The 18666-nt window shown below is 40.8% G+C and overlaps 1 protein-coding gene across 1 annotated transcript in view; it reads right to left on the bottom strand.

The window, feature by feature from the left end:
• Positions 1–231: 231 nt before the first annotated feature.
• LOC132820332 (sodium- and chloride-dependent neutral and basic amino acid transporter B(0+)-like) overlaps positions 232–18666 on the bottom strand; it is a 197321-nt gene continuing 178886 nt past the window's right edge. Inside the window, exons 11-15 of the mRNA XM_060832354.1 lie at positions 15237–15247; positions 10653–10785; positions 9629–9769; positions 7619–7847; positions 232–377 (exon numbers count right to left, since the gene is read on the bottom strand). Of these exons, the coding sequence (XP_060688337.1) occupies positions 232–377; positions 7619–7847; positions 9629–9769; positions 10653–10785; positions 15237–15247 (660 nt within the window). The remainder of the gene's footprint in view (positions 378–7618; positions 7848–9628; positions 9770–10652; positions 10786–15236; positions 15248–18666) is intronic.

The raw sequence follows: 18666 nt of genomic DNA, 5'->3' as shown, positions 1-18666 counted from the left end.
CCAGATGTTAGGTAACAATGACCTGAATATTTCTTTCCTACAACTTGGAACACGCTTCATTCAACCAAGCTGAGGTTTCATTAAGACATTGTGGAGAATTTGACTCTCGAGTAATATTGTTTTCTCATGCATTACAATCATCAGCAGTAGTTCCAAACATGATAGCTTAGATAAGTTCCTTTTATAGAAGTAGAAAGAGATTGGTTAAATTAAGTAACATTATTGTTGAACTTAAAAGATGTCATTCTTACCAAAACTTGCAAACAATGTGTCAAGTCCCAAAGTGAGCAGCATGAAGAAAAATAAAATGGACCATAAAGTTGCCCATGGCAACTGTGCAAGGGCCTCTGGGTAGGCAATAAAGTCCAAACCAAACCCTGAACAATGGATACAAAACAAATGATAATATTAGTCCTGCATACAATCAACACACACTGCTACATTTAATTCCGTATAGTCACTGATGTTGAGGCAAATTCAAAAAGTCTCAGCTGAGACATTCCAATTACTTCTGGAACATACCATGTGGCACACCCTGAATATAAGGATGAATGTATGGACATGAGATCAGTAATTCAGAATGGTGAGATTGTGACATCTTAATTGTGAACTGGATATGTCGAAGGCCAGTAATTTCATATCTGAAACTATGTTAAATCAGTTCTGTACATTTGTTGAATAGTGCCTACTTTCAATGGGAATCAATAATTTTAAAGAAACTTGTTTTTTAATAGTTATTTTTATTGAAAATTTAACATTTTTACAAGTTTACAAAATAAAAAAAACCCAAGCATAAACATTGATATACAATTAAATCTTAAATAAATAATAACCAAAATTTAACAAAAAAACCGACAAAAAAAACTCAACTAACTACTAATCTAACCGACAACTAACCAGAGTGCAGAATTAAGTCTCTTACATTATTAAATTAAGAGCAACAAAAACCCAACGGATAACACAGAAATTGGGTACTGAGATACATACTGGGAATGTATTAACATCATATGTAACAAAACCCGTATTCGTGCGGGATTCCTCTCCCAAGGGGCCACGGACCAGCCAGGTTCGCCATTTCAATTAAATAAAAGCCCTTGTTAGGACGGCCGAAATATATGTATTTATATAATTCAAGAAGGACTGCCATATTTTATGGAATAATTTGGTCTTTTGGTGCACCATATTTGTAAGGAAATCAAGGGGAATACATTCCATAACTAATCTGTGCCAAATTGAAAGTCCAGGGGGGCCCTCAGCCACCCAGTTTACCAAAATATTTTTCCTTGCATAGAAAGAGAGAATAGAAAATAATCTCTTCCCGTGCATATCCAGGGAGGGTGAGTTCGAAAAGCCCAAAAAGAGAGATACAGGTTCCACTCTAATTTCCGTTCCTAAGATTTCTGTCATAGCAGTTGCTACTTTAGTCCAATATCTCCGGATCTTATGACAGGTCCATAGGCAATGTACAAAAGTGCCCACCTCTATTTTACATTTGGGACACATTGGAGACGTTCCTGCCTTAAATTTTGCCAATCGATCCGGTGCTATATGGGCCCTGTGAAGTATCTTCAGCTGAATAGCCTGAGTTCTGTTGCAGATGGTGATTCTTCTGGCATTTTCCCAAATGTCATTCCATGTTTCTATAGAGATTTCTAGTCCCAAATCCTGATCCTATATTTTAAGCAGATTGTCTATATCTCCCGATACTTCACCATGTAGTAAATGATAAATAGTACTGATGGAAGATACCCCCATTGGCCAAAGCATTCTACATTCTCTATCTGATTTATAAAGACTATCTAATAACGTAGTCTTCTTCTGTTTGTAATCTCAAGTTTGGAAGTATCAAAAGAGGTCTCCATTAGGTAATCCGAATTTCTGACGCAGCTGTTCAAAAGACATCAGGATCCCTTCTTTAAATAGATCCCCTAAACAAGAGATACTCCTGGATCTCCAGAATTTGAAAGTGGCACCTGTAAACCCCAGTTGAAATCCCCATGCTCCCACTATCGGAGCATAAGGGGATGTTTTATGTGACTTGCCCTCATTTTGCCGCATTATATTCCAAGCTTTAATTGTGTTTAGTATTATGGGTTTTTTACAGTGATCCGTAATGATTTTCCTCTTGTCTGAAAATAAAAGGTTAATAAGTGGGCATTTTACTTGAGAAGCCTCGATGTCCAGCCACATTGATTGCGGGTCAGACAAGACCCAATCAGCTATGTAACCTAATAGGGAACTTAACTGATATTTCCTAAAATCTGGGAAATCCAATCCTCCCCTTGCCTGTGGAAGCTGTAGCTTCTTCAGCTTAATGAGGGGCTGTCTATGATTCCAAATAAAGAAACCCAACCAGCCTTATGATTTACGTAGTGCCAGCCTCAGCAGCATCACCAGAAGCATTCTCATAGGGTATAGGAGACGGGGCAGGACATTCATTTTAATTAGTGCTATTCTACTAGCCAGGAAATTGGAAGGTCTCCCCATCGCTGGAGGTCCTGCCTTATCCTTTCCAGTAAATGCACAAAGTTAGCCTTGTATAACTGACCAAATGCTGGGGTAATAAAAATGCCTAATTATAAAAAACCCTCCAGGGACCACTGAAAGGGAAAGTGGGATCCATCCAATAAGTGGGATATACTAGCAAGGCCACCCATTGGCAGAGCCTCCGATTTTGAGAAATTAATTTTACAGCCTGAAAATACACTAAACTTAGATTAAGTGAGGCACGGACATCAAAGGATTACTGAGGAATAGAAGAACATCATCTGCATAAAGGGTAATTTTATGTTTACCTGTACCAATCCTCGGGGTCGTCATATTAGGGTCGGCCTGTATAGCTTCTGCTAGTGGCTCAATTATTAGCGTAAATAGCAATGGCGAGAGAGGACATCCCTGACGGCAGCCCCTATCCACACTGAAGTTATCCGAGCCTAATCCATTGCTAATCACAACTGCTTTGGGATCACTATACAGTGTTGAGACCCATTTGGTAAACACCTTTCCAACGCCAAAGCTTTCCAATGTGTAAAACAAATATGACCATTCAACCCTGTCGAATGCCTTTTCCACATCTAATGAGACTACTATTCCTGGTATCTTTCCCTGATGGCAGGCTTGAATCACATTCAAAACCCTTCTAACATTATTGGATGATCTACGGCCCTTAATAAACCCCGTCTGATCCTCCTTTATGATACGTGGCAATACACTTTCTAGCCTCAATGCTAACGTTTTAGAGAGGATTTTGAAATATACATTTAGCAAGGATATTGATCTGTATGATGCACAATCTTCTGGGTCCTTTCCTTTTTTAAGGATAAGAGAGATATTTGCCTCTTTCAGTGAAGGTGGGAGACAGCCCTGACTGGATGAGTAGTTAGTGTAAAAAATGAGGTCTGCAGATGCTGGAGATCACAGCTGAAAATGTGTTGCTAGTTAAAGCACAGCAGGTTAGGCAGCATCTCAGGAATAGGGAATTCGACGTTTCGAGCATAAGCCCTTCATCAGGAATGGGTAGTTATACATGTCCATAAGTGGACCAGCCAATATTCCTGTAAATTTTTTATAGAATTCAGCTTGAAAGCCATCTGGGCCAGATGCCTTACCGCTCTGAAGTTGCCTGATTGTGTCAAGTATTTCTTGGATTGTTAGGGGAACATTCAAGACCGATATCTGTTCCTGAGTTAGGTCCAGAAAGGTCAAGTTTTTTAAAAATGATTGCATCCTCCAAGTCCTGTCTTCACAATCCTGTGATTTATATAAATCAGAATAAAATTTTCTAAAGATTGCGTTAATCCTTTTACGATCATGAGTAAAAATACCAGTACTTTCCTTGATAGACGTGATATTTGAGGGGCCTTCTTTTTCTTTGCAAGAAATGCTAAGTATTTACCAAATTCATATGACCTTTGTTTTGCAAATAATATTTCCCTCTTAGCCGTTTGGGTAAGCGTGGTGTTTAAAGCTGTCCTAAGGGCCATAATCCTTTGCAATTTGATAATAGAAGGTCTGTCAGCGTATGCTGTTTCAGCTGCTTTTAAGAGAGCTTCGAGCAGACGCTGCTGTTCTCCCTTTAATTTTTTCTGGGTCGCTGAGTATGAGATGATCAAACCTTGTGCATAAGATTTGATGGTCTCCCACATCATTGATTGGTTGCTAGCAGTACCTAAATTAATTTCTAAAAAAGTTTTAAATTCTTGAGAGAAGTACTTTACAAATTTACTGTCTTTCATCAGGAAGGGGTCCATACGCCAATGCCAGGGTGATGTCTCATTGTTCCTCGCCTTGATTTCCATATATACAGCAGCGTGATCAGGAATTGTAATACTGCCTATTTTACAGGATGATATGGAATTTTAAAAAATCGAGGGGCAAAAAACAGATCAATTCTGGTATGGCATTTGTGTGGATTGGAGTAAAAAGAAAAATCTCTGCCCTGTGGATGAAGGCATCTCCATATATTTAATAGTCCTAACTCTTTGTTGAAGTCCACCAATTGTCTAGATCTGGGAGATACTCCTGCAGTACTCTTGGGAATCCTATCTATTTCCGGATCCATAATACAATTAAAGTCTCCCGCTATAATTGTATGACAGGCACCGAGAGCCATCAACTTTGAGAAGGCTTCCATTATAAATTTAAAAGGAAGTGCCGGGGGCAATACAAATTTAAAATCCCATATTTCTCTCCATTTATAAGGGCTTTAATCAGAATATATCGTCCAGATTCGTCTTTTATCTGATTTAGGATTTCGAAAGGGAAATTCTTCCGAATAAGAATAACAACTCCCCTGCGTTTTGAGCTCAAAGAAGAAAAAAAGGCCTGATCAAATCCACCCTGTCGTCATTTCAAGTGTTCTTTATCCAATAAGTGTGTCTCCTGTAGGAGAGCTATATCAACCCTTTCTTTCTTGAGGTTTGATAATATTTTCTTCCTTTTGACTGGTGAATTACTCCCCTTGACATTCCAGGTGCACCACTTAACCGACTGATCAACCATAATCGTCCAGGCAAAACCGAGACCCCTCGGGAGGGGAAACCCTATCCAGAACATCCCGAGCATAGAGCATATAAAATTCACAAAAATAAAGGCTCTCTAATACACTCACAACAGTAAAATAAAAAACTATTTTGAAATTAAAAAAATAAAACGTATTTAAATGGTGATTTTCCCCCTTGTTCCCGGGGGTATCACTTCCTTTCCAAAAGTCTATTGTATCCCCTCCAAACCAGTGCCCCACCCTTGACCCAGGCGCTACTCAATAGGATGAAGAAAATTCAAATATACTACAGAAATAGAGTTAACAGTGAGCACCCTACTCGCCCCACCCCAACCTACACCAACGCCTGGATATATTTGGTAATGTTAATACCATGTATAAACATATATAACTATGAAATTACAACCTCAACAAGTAATAATTAAATATAATAATACAAAATAACAAGGGAAAACAACCCCGCTCCTAGAGACAGGTAAAATAGTATAAGGTAACCACCTCCCCCCACCAACATTAACTAGACCCCCCAGCCTATATATATATAAAATAAAAAACACAAGGAGGTGGAGAAAATCGTTAAGTAGAGAACAAATAAATAAATCCCTCTCCCCACACCCCCAAGATAATATTAAACAGTAAGGTAAAAAAATGATTAATATATTAAAAAAAAGGGAGGGTGCGATGTAAACCGGAGTGGGGGGAAAGCAAACCAACATCAATTATCTCTTACAATTTATCTAAGAGAGTCCAAAAATTCCTTGGTCTTTTCCAGCGATCCGAAGTTATACATGGACCCTTCATGGTTAAAGCGTAGCGTCGCTGGGTAGCGCAAGGAGTACTGAATACTTAAGTCCCTGAAACACTTCTTCGCCTCATCAAACACCTTCATCTTTCATACCAGAGCTGGGGAAAAGTCCTGGAATAACATGATCTTGGATCCTTTATAGATCTTGGCTTGGAGATCTTTTCCAAGATTTCTGGAGGCTTCTAAAAGTATCTGCCTCTCCTTATAACTCTGCAGCCGGAACAGGACCGGGCGGGGACGTTGGTTTGAGCCGGGTCCGCGTACTGCAACCCAGTAGTCCCATTCCACCCTTACCTGGCCTGATCCAGCCTCCAGATTTAAAAGCTGTGGAAGCCACTGTTCAAGGAACACTGTAAGCTGGCCTTCCTCTTCCCGTTCGGGAAGGCCCAGCAAATGAATATTTTTTCTACAGCCTCAATTCTCAAGGCCGTCAATGTGATTCTGTAAGGTCCAGACTCGCTGTTTGAGAATCCGGACCTGATTCACGGCCGATTGTGCTGTAGTTTCGGAGGTCGCGGCCTTTAGCTCTGCCCCTCCGACTCAGCGCTTGATTTCCTTGATGTCTTGCTTTTGCAGCGCGGCCGAGAGTGAGTCCCATCGGCTTCAGGATTCTTCTATAAAAGCGTCAATCTTTGCATGAAGTTTGGATATTACTCCCACGAGGCTCGCCACCGAAAGTAAGCCCCCCGGGTCGCTTGCGGACCCCTCTTCTGCAGCTGGAGAGGGTGGGGGAGGGGTTCCTGCTTGCTGAGAGCTGCAGGCTCCCCTTTAGTCATTTTCACTGGAGATGAAATTGTTTAAATTCAATACTAAACAACTAATTACATTAAGTAAAAACTAATGATTTGGTGAGTGTGGTGGGGGTGGGCGACCCACTTTGCCCAAGTCTTGGGAGGAGCACTGTAGACTCAGACTTGCTGGGTCGCTGCCATCTTGGATTCCCAAAGAAACCTGGTTGATAGATCTTCTAAGTTTAAACCCATTCTAGCTAAGTTATATCATTGCCCATGGTGGTTACTGGGTAAAACATTTACATGCATGCTGTTATCAATGGAGTAGTGGATGAGTGGGAGATAATGCACTCCTCCAGCCTCAGTCAAACAAGAGGGCAGTGACAAGGAGTTCAGAACAACTGGAATATCCAGACCTGTCCTTGCTGGTGGTTCTTCCTTGCCACTCAAGCTAGTGTACAATGGAACACTTGCTATCAACAGGAACATGGTGGATCAAACCACTGGCTTCCTGAAGGTGTCAAATCAAGTTCAAATGGAGTACATCTCAAAATCACTAGAGGTTTGCTGAATCTCTCAAATCTTGCTTCCAGGACGGCAGAGTTATCCTGGGAGAATGAATAGGAGGAGGCAGGTGGTGGTGGTTGGCATGGTTGTCCCTGGACAGATACTCAGGTTATTCAGTAATCTAATCACTGCCACGCAATAATTGTTCTACCATTCCCTAGCTATCAACCCAACTTTTATTTAACATCAAAATAAATCCGGAAATAGAAGCCACTAATAAACACAATCATTCCATGAGAACTTCATTGTGCATCAATTCCAATAATGTAGGAAAAGTTGATCTTTCTGTTACTGAATTCTCTGAGCACCTGTCTTATGTTTGCCTGTTGCCCTGTTACTATCATTCTCAATTATTTTTCTGTTCCTTTCTCGTTCCATTAATCCCATTGACTCAATGCTCTTTTGGGCAAATTACACTCAGGCCCAGGTGTCCTCTAGTACCCCATCGATGTCTAACAAATGACACATATGTGCTATCCTGCAGCAGAATAGTATGGTTAACTTTGTATTTACCTGACCGTGCAACCTCTGAAACGGGCTTGTTTTGCACATGAGCCATGTGTCCAAGAGTGGAGAAGATGATAAATCCCGCAAACACACTCGTAGCACAATTAACAACACAGACAATGATGGTATCTTGGTAACAGTTGTTGTGGAATTTGTTGTAGGATGACAATGTGATTAAACTGCCCCAACCCACTGATGTCGAGTAGAAAATTTGTGTTGCAGCATCTTTCCAGACCTGATAAATAGAAGGGAGAATTCATCAGCGCTGAATGATTTCACTTGAACTCATTCAACTGAAAAACTACATTGACCACAAGAAGCATAGTGTGAGTTAGTCCAGCAGCTCAATGTGATCTGACTGAATTAAACTAGCTCTGATCAACACCATCTCACTTAATAGGAGGGCCATCATTTGATTTTCCTTTGACTACTTGCTGCCAACTTTAAGATTTTCCCTCCAAAATTGACTCATAGCAGAAATAAAACCCCACTGGACCAAAAATCTGATCTTCTGCAAAGACATTGCTATTTTCTGCACTGCAGTCTGTTAAGCAAAATGCAAACTGCACACATTGGGGTTAATTTGGATCACAAAAATGATTTAAATTAGATTTAAAATAGGTATGAATGTCAAACTGAGTGCACATTTGTAACGAACCATCTTATACTTAAATGGTGAGGCTCCAGATGCTCCTTGTTATTTATGTGTAAATTCCACAGCAATTTCTGACTGCACTCAGAGGTTCAGAGAAATATCTCTGATATGCACCACTCTGCTGTTATAAAAATGGTATCTCCTGACATTTACAAACTTGGCTCAGTGTGAAATTACCTATTACATGCGTAGAGTCACATTATTATTGTTGATGTGGAAGAAGGGTTTGGGGGGGATCAACTGAAAGGCAGGATCTTAGCTCTCAGCAGCTCCCCCAGGTCCTCCCATCTACATGAAGTAGAGTCCTTCAAAAAAGTGTTGATGCCTTCAGATGAATTCCCCCTTCTTGGAAGCCCGATAGGAATTCACAGGATTTTGATTTCGCTTTTCCTCATGATTGTCCCCTGGTCTCCACAAGTAGGTGCAGAACCAGGGAGGAGATGTTTCAATGGCCATTCATTGGCCACTTAAACACCATAAGTAATGGCAGAGCATCAAAATCCATCCATGAATCTTCTGCCACCACGATAGATGAGTGACAAGAAGCTACAAACTAATGCTTTCCCACCCAATTTCATGTCCCATTGCTCCCAAATTGTCATTTGGAAGGGCATAAAATTCTGCATTTTATTTCTGAACTACTCTAAGTTCACTCATTGAGAGTTACATTTCCTTCACTATCACAGTTCATGTGCTGTTAATTTTGCAATCAAACAATTTACTTGGTTAAGCAGATGCTCAGTTGCTTTCTCTCTGTAGTCACATCTCAGGTACAGATGATATTGTGACAATGCCATCTCCCACTTCTCGATAAACTCCAAATATCATTGACATTAAACAGGTCAGGAGATGTCAAATGGACTACCACAGCTTTGCCGTTCTCAAGGGCAAGTAGAGATGGGCAGTGAATGCTGGCCAGCCAGCAATGCCCATATCCCACCAATGTATATTGAACAAATACTGATGACATAGTCTCATAAGTGATTGTAACTGAAAATCTGATTACTGAATCAATCCATGATTTCAGAAAGAAAGAGGCACTGAGAATAAACAATCCTTTGCATCCCACTGCCGATCTCATCCAGTTGAATCTAATCTCATCATCCTAGCCCTTAGCATTGATTCCCTCCTGCTCATACCAAGATGATTACAACAATAAACTAACTCATTAGAATTCATCACAAAGTCTCAGCTAGCTTTTCGCAACATGTGCAAAATGATCTTTCCAAATACAAACAAAAGACTGAAAGGTACATTTCAATTCTAAATTTTAATACCTCAATCAGACAAAATAAAAGAAGGAACCGTTAAATAAAAAAAAGTGATTTTTGAAATTCAATTGATTCTGTTGTTGAGCTTACCTGAGCATCAGCCAGTTTGGAGAAGTCTGAATGGCTTCCGATGTAGAATTCAATTCCTTTAGAGGCTCCCTCCAGGGTAACCCCTGGGATCAGGAGTATCGTCACAACCACATACGGGATAATTGCAGTGAAATAAACAACCTGAGAATGGAGAATAAATTGGAAGATTTTCCTGTATTAGTGGTACAACATTTACTTTATTGGATCCAGCTGATTGTAAACTGATAGGAATATAAACAAAGAGTGAATCAGAAGACAGTTGGCTACATGATGGGGATATTTAACACTGAGCTACATGTTGGAAATAAGTTTAAATTCTACAATATTATTTTTAGTTTTATAATTAATCACATTCAGGGAAATGACAGATGTATTCAGGAGAATTGATGAGAACTTCACAAATATATGCAACACTTCATATTTCATGATTCTTTACTATTCTAATAATCCAGACAAATGGTAAGTAAAACCCTGACCCTAATCTGCTCAGTCCCTTCCCCCAGTCCTGCCCAGCCTTCCGCAGCAATTGGAATTTCCCCCAGAGTCCCTGTGTCAGTGACTGAAACCCTTAGAATGAGGGACACATTCAGGAATTTGGGGGCATTGCTAGGGCTAGAAATTAGTTATGTTCAATTTCAGTTGTGGATATTACAATTTGTGACTGTTCTTCACACTTTTTTTCACACTTATTTCAGCCTCGTCACTTCTCTGATTGTTGTGTTGTTCAGAGCAGGACCCACACAGTTTGTGGCTGAACACTTGACAGGTGATTGAGCAGCATGAGGTGTCATATCTGCTCCTCTTCAAGGCTGTATCCCCTCAAAGGGTAACCATGCTCTGTGGAAGCTACAAAGGATTACTACACACTAGTTCATTTTCTGTTCTCTATACCTTACAGGAACTGTTAACATCACCAAGGATATAAACTATGCACTTCACAACAGTCCATAAATTCTAGTTTTATTCTTACAGGGAATCTGTATTTTGTCAGTAGTTGTAACTGTCTTCATCACCAGTCACTTACCTTTCCTGAAGATTTGATTCCTTTCAAAAATGCTGCCCCAACCATCAGCCAGGCTAGAAGCAGACAGAGGGCTAAATGCCAGACAATCTCCCCAGTCTCATCCAATGAACTTGTACGGTGTAAAACTGCTTGACTGAGTTAAAAAAAGAGAAAATATTTTTCATAAAGGTACTGTTTATTACACATAGATACTATGTGCTCAATGCATCTGAGTATTTAGTGCAATATACAGGGCTTTTAAAAATATTCAGTTGTTACAGAATAAGTCCTACTTTTAAATAAGAGAATGGTTACTGAAGTTTGATGTCCTTTATGTTTTTCTCTTTCTACATCTTATTCAAACAGAATGTGGGTGCGTTTGCTATATTTGAATCTGCAACTGCATGAAAAAATTCATGGCATGCCTTAATGGGCTCCATCTTATGCTCAAATTTACACTTGAAATGGAACAGTCAAATTAATCTCCTTAGCTAGAGTTCTAGTTGGGAAATCAGCCAGGGGTTCTCTACTCCTATATATCAAAGATCTACCTTCAGAAGTCAGTACACATGTTGAGATTCCTATGTTTTCATATACTGCAAAATGGGCATGATCAGCAACCTTGTAAATTTATTGGCCATGTAAATGTAATGTTGAAGTAGGGCACTTCTCAAGCACCCTGCAGGTAATGGCCACTGATCAGATAATCCCTCAATGTATGTTCCAAACAGACATTACAGGCCCTAAGGCAGGCCTGGAAGTGCCCAGTCCTCCTCAGGTCTGAAAGGGCAAGGTATCTCCAATGTTTGATCAAGAGTTGAAGTCAACTGTTTCACATTGTTACTCTTTTTGTTACGAACATGATGCTGATATTAAACCAACAAGATGTTTTGCTTAGAACAAATAAATAATGTGGTATATTAATTTTAGTGCTGGTGTGATGCCATGTTTCAATGTTATATATCCTAAAGACTGATGGATCGTATCAATAATTCACTCAACTGTTCCCAAGAAAAACATTCTAACTGTACCAAGCCAGCCTGCAAATACAAATTCACGATACAGTGTTTAATATTAATTGAGATTCTAAAACTGAATTATGTTTACTGGATAATCCTGAGTGTTCAAATAATTACAAGGGAACAAAATAAACAGAGCCGTACATTGGTCTCTCAGATTGAAGATTCTGAAGTCTTTGGGGTTTGGGGAAAAATGCTGTTTATTTTCAAGTTGAGGCAGATTTGCAGAAATCTTGGCAAATGCTAGCTGTGTAAAACGGTTGCTCCTAAAACAGAGAGGTAGTTTTAGGATCTAGAGTTTAGAAGAATGAAAGATTATCTCATTCAGAATCTGATTCCTGAAGAAGGGCTTATGCCCGAAACGTCGATTTTCCTGCTCCTTTGATGCTGACTGACCTGCTGCGCTTTTCCAGCAACACATTTTTCAGCTCTGATCTCCAACATCTGCAGTGCTCACTTTCTCACAGGACAATCCCACCATTTGTGGAGGAGGAGTTTGAAAACACATTCAATACTATGCACTTGGCTCGTTAATAAGAACCTGTGGTGTTGGAGGAAGGATAATAGCACAGGCAGAGGAATGACTAACTAATAGAAGACAGATTTGCGATAATGGGGGCATTTTCAGGATGGCCGAGAACTAATGGAGTGCTGTAGTGCCGCGGCCACAATTATTTACAATATATTAATGACTTTGATGAGGAAAGTGAATGGACTATCGCCAAGTTTGTGGATGATATGAAAATAGATGGGAAGGCAAATGGTGAGGATGACACACAGAGACTGGAGGGATACAGGCAGAGTAAAAGAGTGGGTGATAAAACATGGCAGATTGAAAAGGGAAATCCCTGGCAATTACAAGCCAGGCAGTCTTACGTCTGTGGTCAGCAAGGTTTTGGAAAGAATTCTGAGGGGTAGGATTTATGACTATTTGGAAAAGCATAGTGTGATTAAAGGCAGTCAACATGGCTTTGGGAAGGGAAGGTTATGCCTCACAAATCTTATTGAGTTCTTTGAAGAGGTGACGTAGCAGGTCGATGAAGGTCGAGAAATGGGTGTGGTGCTTATGGACTTCAGCAAGGCATTTGATAAGGTTCCCTATGGTAGATTCATTCATAAAGTTAGGAGGTATGGGTTACAGGGAGATTTGGTTGTCTGGATTCAGAATTGGCTGGCTGACAGAAGGCAGAGAATGGTTGTAGACGGAAAGCATTCTGCCTGGAGGTCAATGTTGAGTGGGGTCCCACAGAGCTCTGTTCTTGGACCTCTGTTCTTCGTAAATTTTATAAATGATTTGGATGAAGAGGTTGAGGGGTGGGTTAGTAAATTTGCAAATGACACAAAGGTTGGAAGTACTGTTGATAGTATCGAGGGCTACTGTAGGTTGCAGCACCCCATAGACAGGATGCAGAGCTGGGCTGAGAAATGGTAGATGGAGTTCAATCTGGATAAATGCAAAGTGATGCATTTTAGAAGGGGAAGGTTGAACTTGAATGCTGAATATAGGATTAAAGACAGGATTCTTGGCAGTGTGGAGTAACATAGGGATCTTAGTGTTCAAGTGTATAGATCCCTCAAAGTTGCCACCCAAGTGGATAAGGTTGTTAAGAAAGCATGTGGTGTTTTAGCTTTCATTAACAGGGGGAACGAGTTTAAGAGCCGCGAGGTTTTGTTGCAGTTCTACAAGTCCCTGGTGAGACCACACTTGGAATATTGTGTCCAGTTCTGGTCGCCCTATTATAGGAAAGATACAGAGGCTTAGGAGAGGGTGCAAAGGATGTTTACCAAGATGCTGCTTGTCTTACAAAGAGAGGTTGACTAAGCTCGGATTTTTCTTGCTGGAGATTAGGAGGAAGAGAGGTGACCTGATTGAGGTATACAAGGTAATGAGAGGCATGGAGAAAGTGAGGACTGCAGATGCTGGAGATCAGAGCTGAAAATGTGTTGCTGGAAAAGCGCAGCAAACAGGCAGCATCCAAGGAGCAGGAGATTCGACGTTTCGAGCATGAGCCCTTCTTCAAGAATGAAGACAGTGTGCCAAGCTGGGTAAGATAAAAGGTGGGAAGGAGGGACTTGGGGGAGGGGTGTTGGAAATGCGATAGGTGGAAGGAGGTTAAGGTGAAGGTGATAAGGTGAGGGTGATAGGCCGGGTTGGTGGGGGGGGGGGGGGGGGGGGGGGTGGGGTGGGGGCGGAGAGGTCAGGAAGAAGATTGCAGGTTAGGAAGGTGGTGCTGAGTTCGAGGGTTGGGACTGAGACAAGGTGTGGGGAGGGGAAATGAGGAAACTGGAGAAATCTGAGTTCATCCCTTGTGGTTGGAGGGTTCCTAGGCGGAAGATGAGGCGCTCTTCCTCCAGCCGCCGTGTTGTTATGGTCTGGCGATGCAGGAGTCCAAGGACCTGCATGTCCTTAGTGGAGTGGGAGGGGGAGTTGAAGTGTTGAGCCACGGGGTGGTTGGGTTGGTTGGTCCAGGTGTCCCAGAGGTGTTCTCTGAAACGTTCCGCAAGTAGGTGGCCTGTCACCCCAATATAGAGGAGGCCATATCCCTCATGAGAGGCATGGATAGAGTCAACAGCCAGAGAGTTTTCCCCAGAGCAAGATTGACTGGCACAAGGGGTCATAGTTTTAAGATTTTAGGAGGAAGGTATAAAGGAGACGTCAGAGGTAGGTTCATTACGCAGAGAGTTGTGAATGCATGGAATGCATTGCCAGTTGTGGTAGTGGAAGAAGAGTCATTAGGGACATTTAAGTGACTGCTGGACATATACATGGATAACAGTGAGTTGAGGGGTGCGTAGGTTTGGTTATTTTATTTTACATTAGGATTAAACCTTGGCACAACATGGTAGGCCAAATGGCCTGTTCTATGCTGTACTTTCCTATGTTCTATGTAATTACACTTGCATTAAATTTAGGATAAAGCTACAATTATGATTTTCCAGTGTAGCACACTTGCCTGCACTGGAAACTTTGAATATGAAGACACAGGGATCATCTTTGTAGACAGAAAAACTGTGTATGAGCTCTGCCCCGAGTCAAATGAACAGAATAGATGACAGCCATTAACTCGGGCAATGCTCTGGCCAATCTATCAACCTCCTGGTTTAAATTTAAACAAAATCTGCCAGGTAAATGTCAAATAGCTCTAATGGGCACATCCCTCAGTGTAACAACTCAACCAATCAGAGTTCATTTGTCAACCAATCGGAATGCATCTCTCATTCAGCATCTATGATTTTCCACTAACATAAAACAAATGTTGGAAATCTGAAACAAAAGCAAAAATTTCTGGAGAAACTCAGCAGGTCTGGCAGCATCTATGGGGAGAAAGCAAAGTCAATGATTCAGGTCCAGTTCTGAAGAAAGATTGCTGGACCCAAAACATTAACTCTGCTTTCTCTCTGCAGATGCTACCAAACCTGCTGAGTTTCTCCAACAATTTCTGGGTTTTTTTGTTCCTGTTATTTTCCCTTCACTTTAGTATTTCTTGCAAATTTTCAGAATGAATGGAAGACAGGAAGTTTTGACTTAATGTGTCTTTTGTCAGCATTAATCAAAGTCTGTCACACTAAACAACAATGTACTTACTCCCAGTATTGCTCACTCAGACCCTGGTGAGGAATGGAGATTTCTGATCCAATTAGGCAAGTGTTATTATACGTCTGCAGCCATGTTGTATTAATGACTTCAAAATATCCATCGTCCAGAGTAAGATTGCAAAATGGATCTAGAAAATGTTGAATGTGTTTTAGAACTTTACTGCTCCTTGTTGAACAATGCTGCCATTTCTAGTGGTACAATCAGGGTCTCTGGGCAACCCAACCCAACCTCATCCATTACATAAGGTGGAATCAGAGGCATAGACTGAGGTAGGAATATATAAAATGAAGAGCCTCTCTTCTTCCCAGTGTCCACTCATTGAATCCAGGGTAGGATGGTTTGAGGACGGCCTTTCTTGCCAGACGTAAATTGACTCCCTAAGAGATGTCTTAAATGGGTATGCTGGCTGCCATTGGCATTCTTATGTATGTGTTGAAGGGTGGGGGTGGGGAAGCGGCACAATATGTGGGTTCACTCTATCTGGTCTGTTGTTTCCTAGGAGGGTAGATTTTCAGGTGGGTGCCCAATAGAGGTATCCAATGACATAGAAGAAAGTTGCATTGTTCAATTACTGGCTTCCATAAAGTGTTTGGTACTAGTGGTAGATGCAAGTGGCCCAAAAGCTCCCTTAACACACAAATAGGTACATCAACAGTGAAGGTTCCCATTTCATGAAGATGCATCCTATGACACTCAATAGCATATCCTGCATGTGAAATAAATCACACAGGGATTGAGACACAATGTTTTTTGTTGAGCACCAGTCTGCAACAGCACAGAGAATCTCTAAATTATTATAGCACAGAATGAGACGATGCAAACTGTTGTGAAAATCCAAATTAGAGTTTCACCTAGTTCCTCCACTCAGTAGCTCTGAACTCCTTCCTTTTCAAACAATGATCGATCTCCCATTTGAATGTCTTGAATAAAAGTAACCTCCACCACACTCTCAGGCAATACATATGCAATCCTAACTTCTTGCTGTGTGGATAAAAATTTCCATTGAGTCACCATTGGTTGTGAATGGTTTTAATTGGCCCTTCATTCTATCCAGACTGTACACGCTGGGTACATGTACTGAGCTCCCTCCTTGTATTCCACATCATTAGTTCACACTAATGACAGCATCATTTAGGGATTTTAAGAAAAGTGTCTCATACACCATGTTTGAAGCTGACAGAAATGTCAGCATTGTGGAGCACAAACAGAAGAGACAAATGAGTAAAGAACTTTCTACATGGGCGCCAAATGTGTCCCTTCAGATCCACTTTGTCTGTGCTAGCCATGTAATTGTTAATGTATTCAGACTCACTCAGGAAGGACCAGCCAATCACTGAGTTTTCAGACATCCCATCCCTCAAAGACGATACCCCAGCCTCCTTACTCAGTCTGGTCTATAAGCTTAAGTCTCAAACTCCCTGGTCTCAATCCCTCGCACATTAACTCAGATATTATATTGACACATTTTTTAGGTATTTTCATGACTATATTTTCATATCCACATCTTATGAACAAGTTCTAACTCTCAATATTTACAATATACATATCTATGCTATACCTTTATTATAGATTGCAGTGGTTCACCACCACATTACTAAGGGCATTTGGGATAAACAATGAACATTGGCATAGACAGTGGTGCCCACATCCCTTGATCAGTTTGTTCAGACTTTTATGACACACCTCTGGGGGGGGGGGTTAGAAATGAACCTTGTGGGTCTGAGGTTGGGGCATTACCACTGTCAAAAGCCATGTGATAAGCTTTCATTAATGGATCAGAAAATGAATATTAATCCTGATAATTAATTACTTCTGATTCCCTAACTCCAGTACAATCACTTTCCAGGCTTCAAAACTTGTGAATTGTGTTTTATAATAAAAAAAAGATTGAGAGTAACTTCCTGGACCCATGCACAGGGTCACAGACAGGAATGTGAGTCCAAAATGCAGATATATGGAAATTAAAAGGTATTATTTAAATCATGAATTTCTTGTTTTCCAAGACTCACACCTTCCCTTAAGAGGCAAAATGCAGCAAGAATATGTACATAGTCGGCTGACTAGAAGAGCACCTCCCAATGTATTGAATAAGGGCAAACACTGTTGTAAGTCTTTGGCTATTGGTACTTAAAATTGACACCAGTTGCAGGTCATACATTGGTTTCCTTGACTCAGAGGGAAACAACTTAAACATTTTTGAAATAAAATAAGATCATAAGGCTATAAGAGATAGGAAGATCATTATGCCTTTCAACCTATCAAGTCTATTCCACCATTCAATCATAGCTGATATGTTTCTCAACCCCATTCTCCTGCCATCTCCCCATAACCTATGATCCCCTGACTAATCAAGAACCTATCTTTCTGTCTTAAATATATTCAATGACTTGGCCTCCATTGTCTTCTGCAGAAATGAGTCCCACAGATTCACCCTTCATCTCAGCTCTGAGGCTTCATACCATCACTCTGAGGCTGTGTCTCGGGTCCTATCAGACTCTATATAGGCCTTTCAGTATTTTGCAAGTTTCAATAAGATCCCTCTCATCCTTCTGAATCCCATCAAGTAGAAACCCGAAGTCCCTAACTGCTCCTCCTATGACAAGCCATTCATCCCCATGATCATTCTTGTAAGCCTCCTCCTCCTCCAATGCCAGCACATCCTTCCTTAGAAGCAGAGCCCAAAACTGCTTGCAATTTGCCAAAAGTAATCTGAACAGATCCTTTACGATCACAACAGTATATTCCTGCTCTTGCATTTTAAGCCTTTTAAAATAAATTCTAAAATTGCATTTGCCTTCCCAGCACCCAACTGAACCTGCATATTCACATCAAGAAAATCCTGAACTAGGACTCTGAAATTCCTTTGTGCTTCTGATATCCGAAGACTTGCTCCATTTAGAAAATATTCTGCGCTCTACTTTTCCAACCAAAGTGCATAATTCCACACTTGCCACAGTGTTCCATCTGCCACTTCTTCATCTACTCTCCAAGTCTTTCTGCAGCCTCCCTACCTCCTCAACATTATCTGTCCCTCCACCTATCTCTGTTTAACACACATGTTGTTCTGAAACTTGTTGCTACTCTCACTCCCATTTGTAAAACCAATGACGTTTGAAATCTGCGTCCTGGTCCTGATCTTCAAATTTCCTTTCAGGCTGAAAATCCAGCATCCAATCTCATGACCCCTAATCCTAAAGGTCAAGGAGTGAATGTAAATCATTCATTGTGTTACTGATGACATTGAATGAAGATTTTGAGGGAGATGAGCCTGAGATGAAAACAAAGAGAAAAACTGAACTCTGTATCAGACAGTAGTAATGTAGGTACTGATAATAAAAGGTTGAAACTACCTTAGCTTCCCTACATCTACAATCCAGGTAGAGTAAAGCAGCTGAGAATGACCAACAGTGACAATTCT

This window comes from Hemiscyllium ocellatum, chromosome 11, assembly GCF_020745735.1.
Source record: "Hemiscyllium ocellatum isolate sHemOce1 chromosome 11, sHemOce1.pat.X.cur, whole genome shotgun sequence".
Lineage (NCBI taxonomy): Eukaryota > Metazoa > Chordata > Chondrichthyes > Orectolobiformes > Hemiscylliidae > Hemiscyllium > Hemiscyllium ocellatum.
Note: the sequence above shows the minus strand (reverse complement) of the source record. Positions and strands in the feature narration are given on the sequence as shown.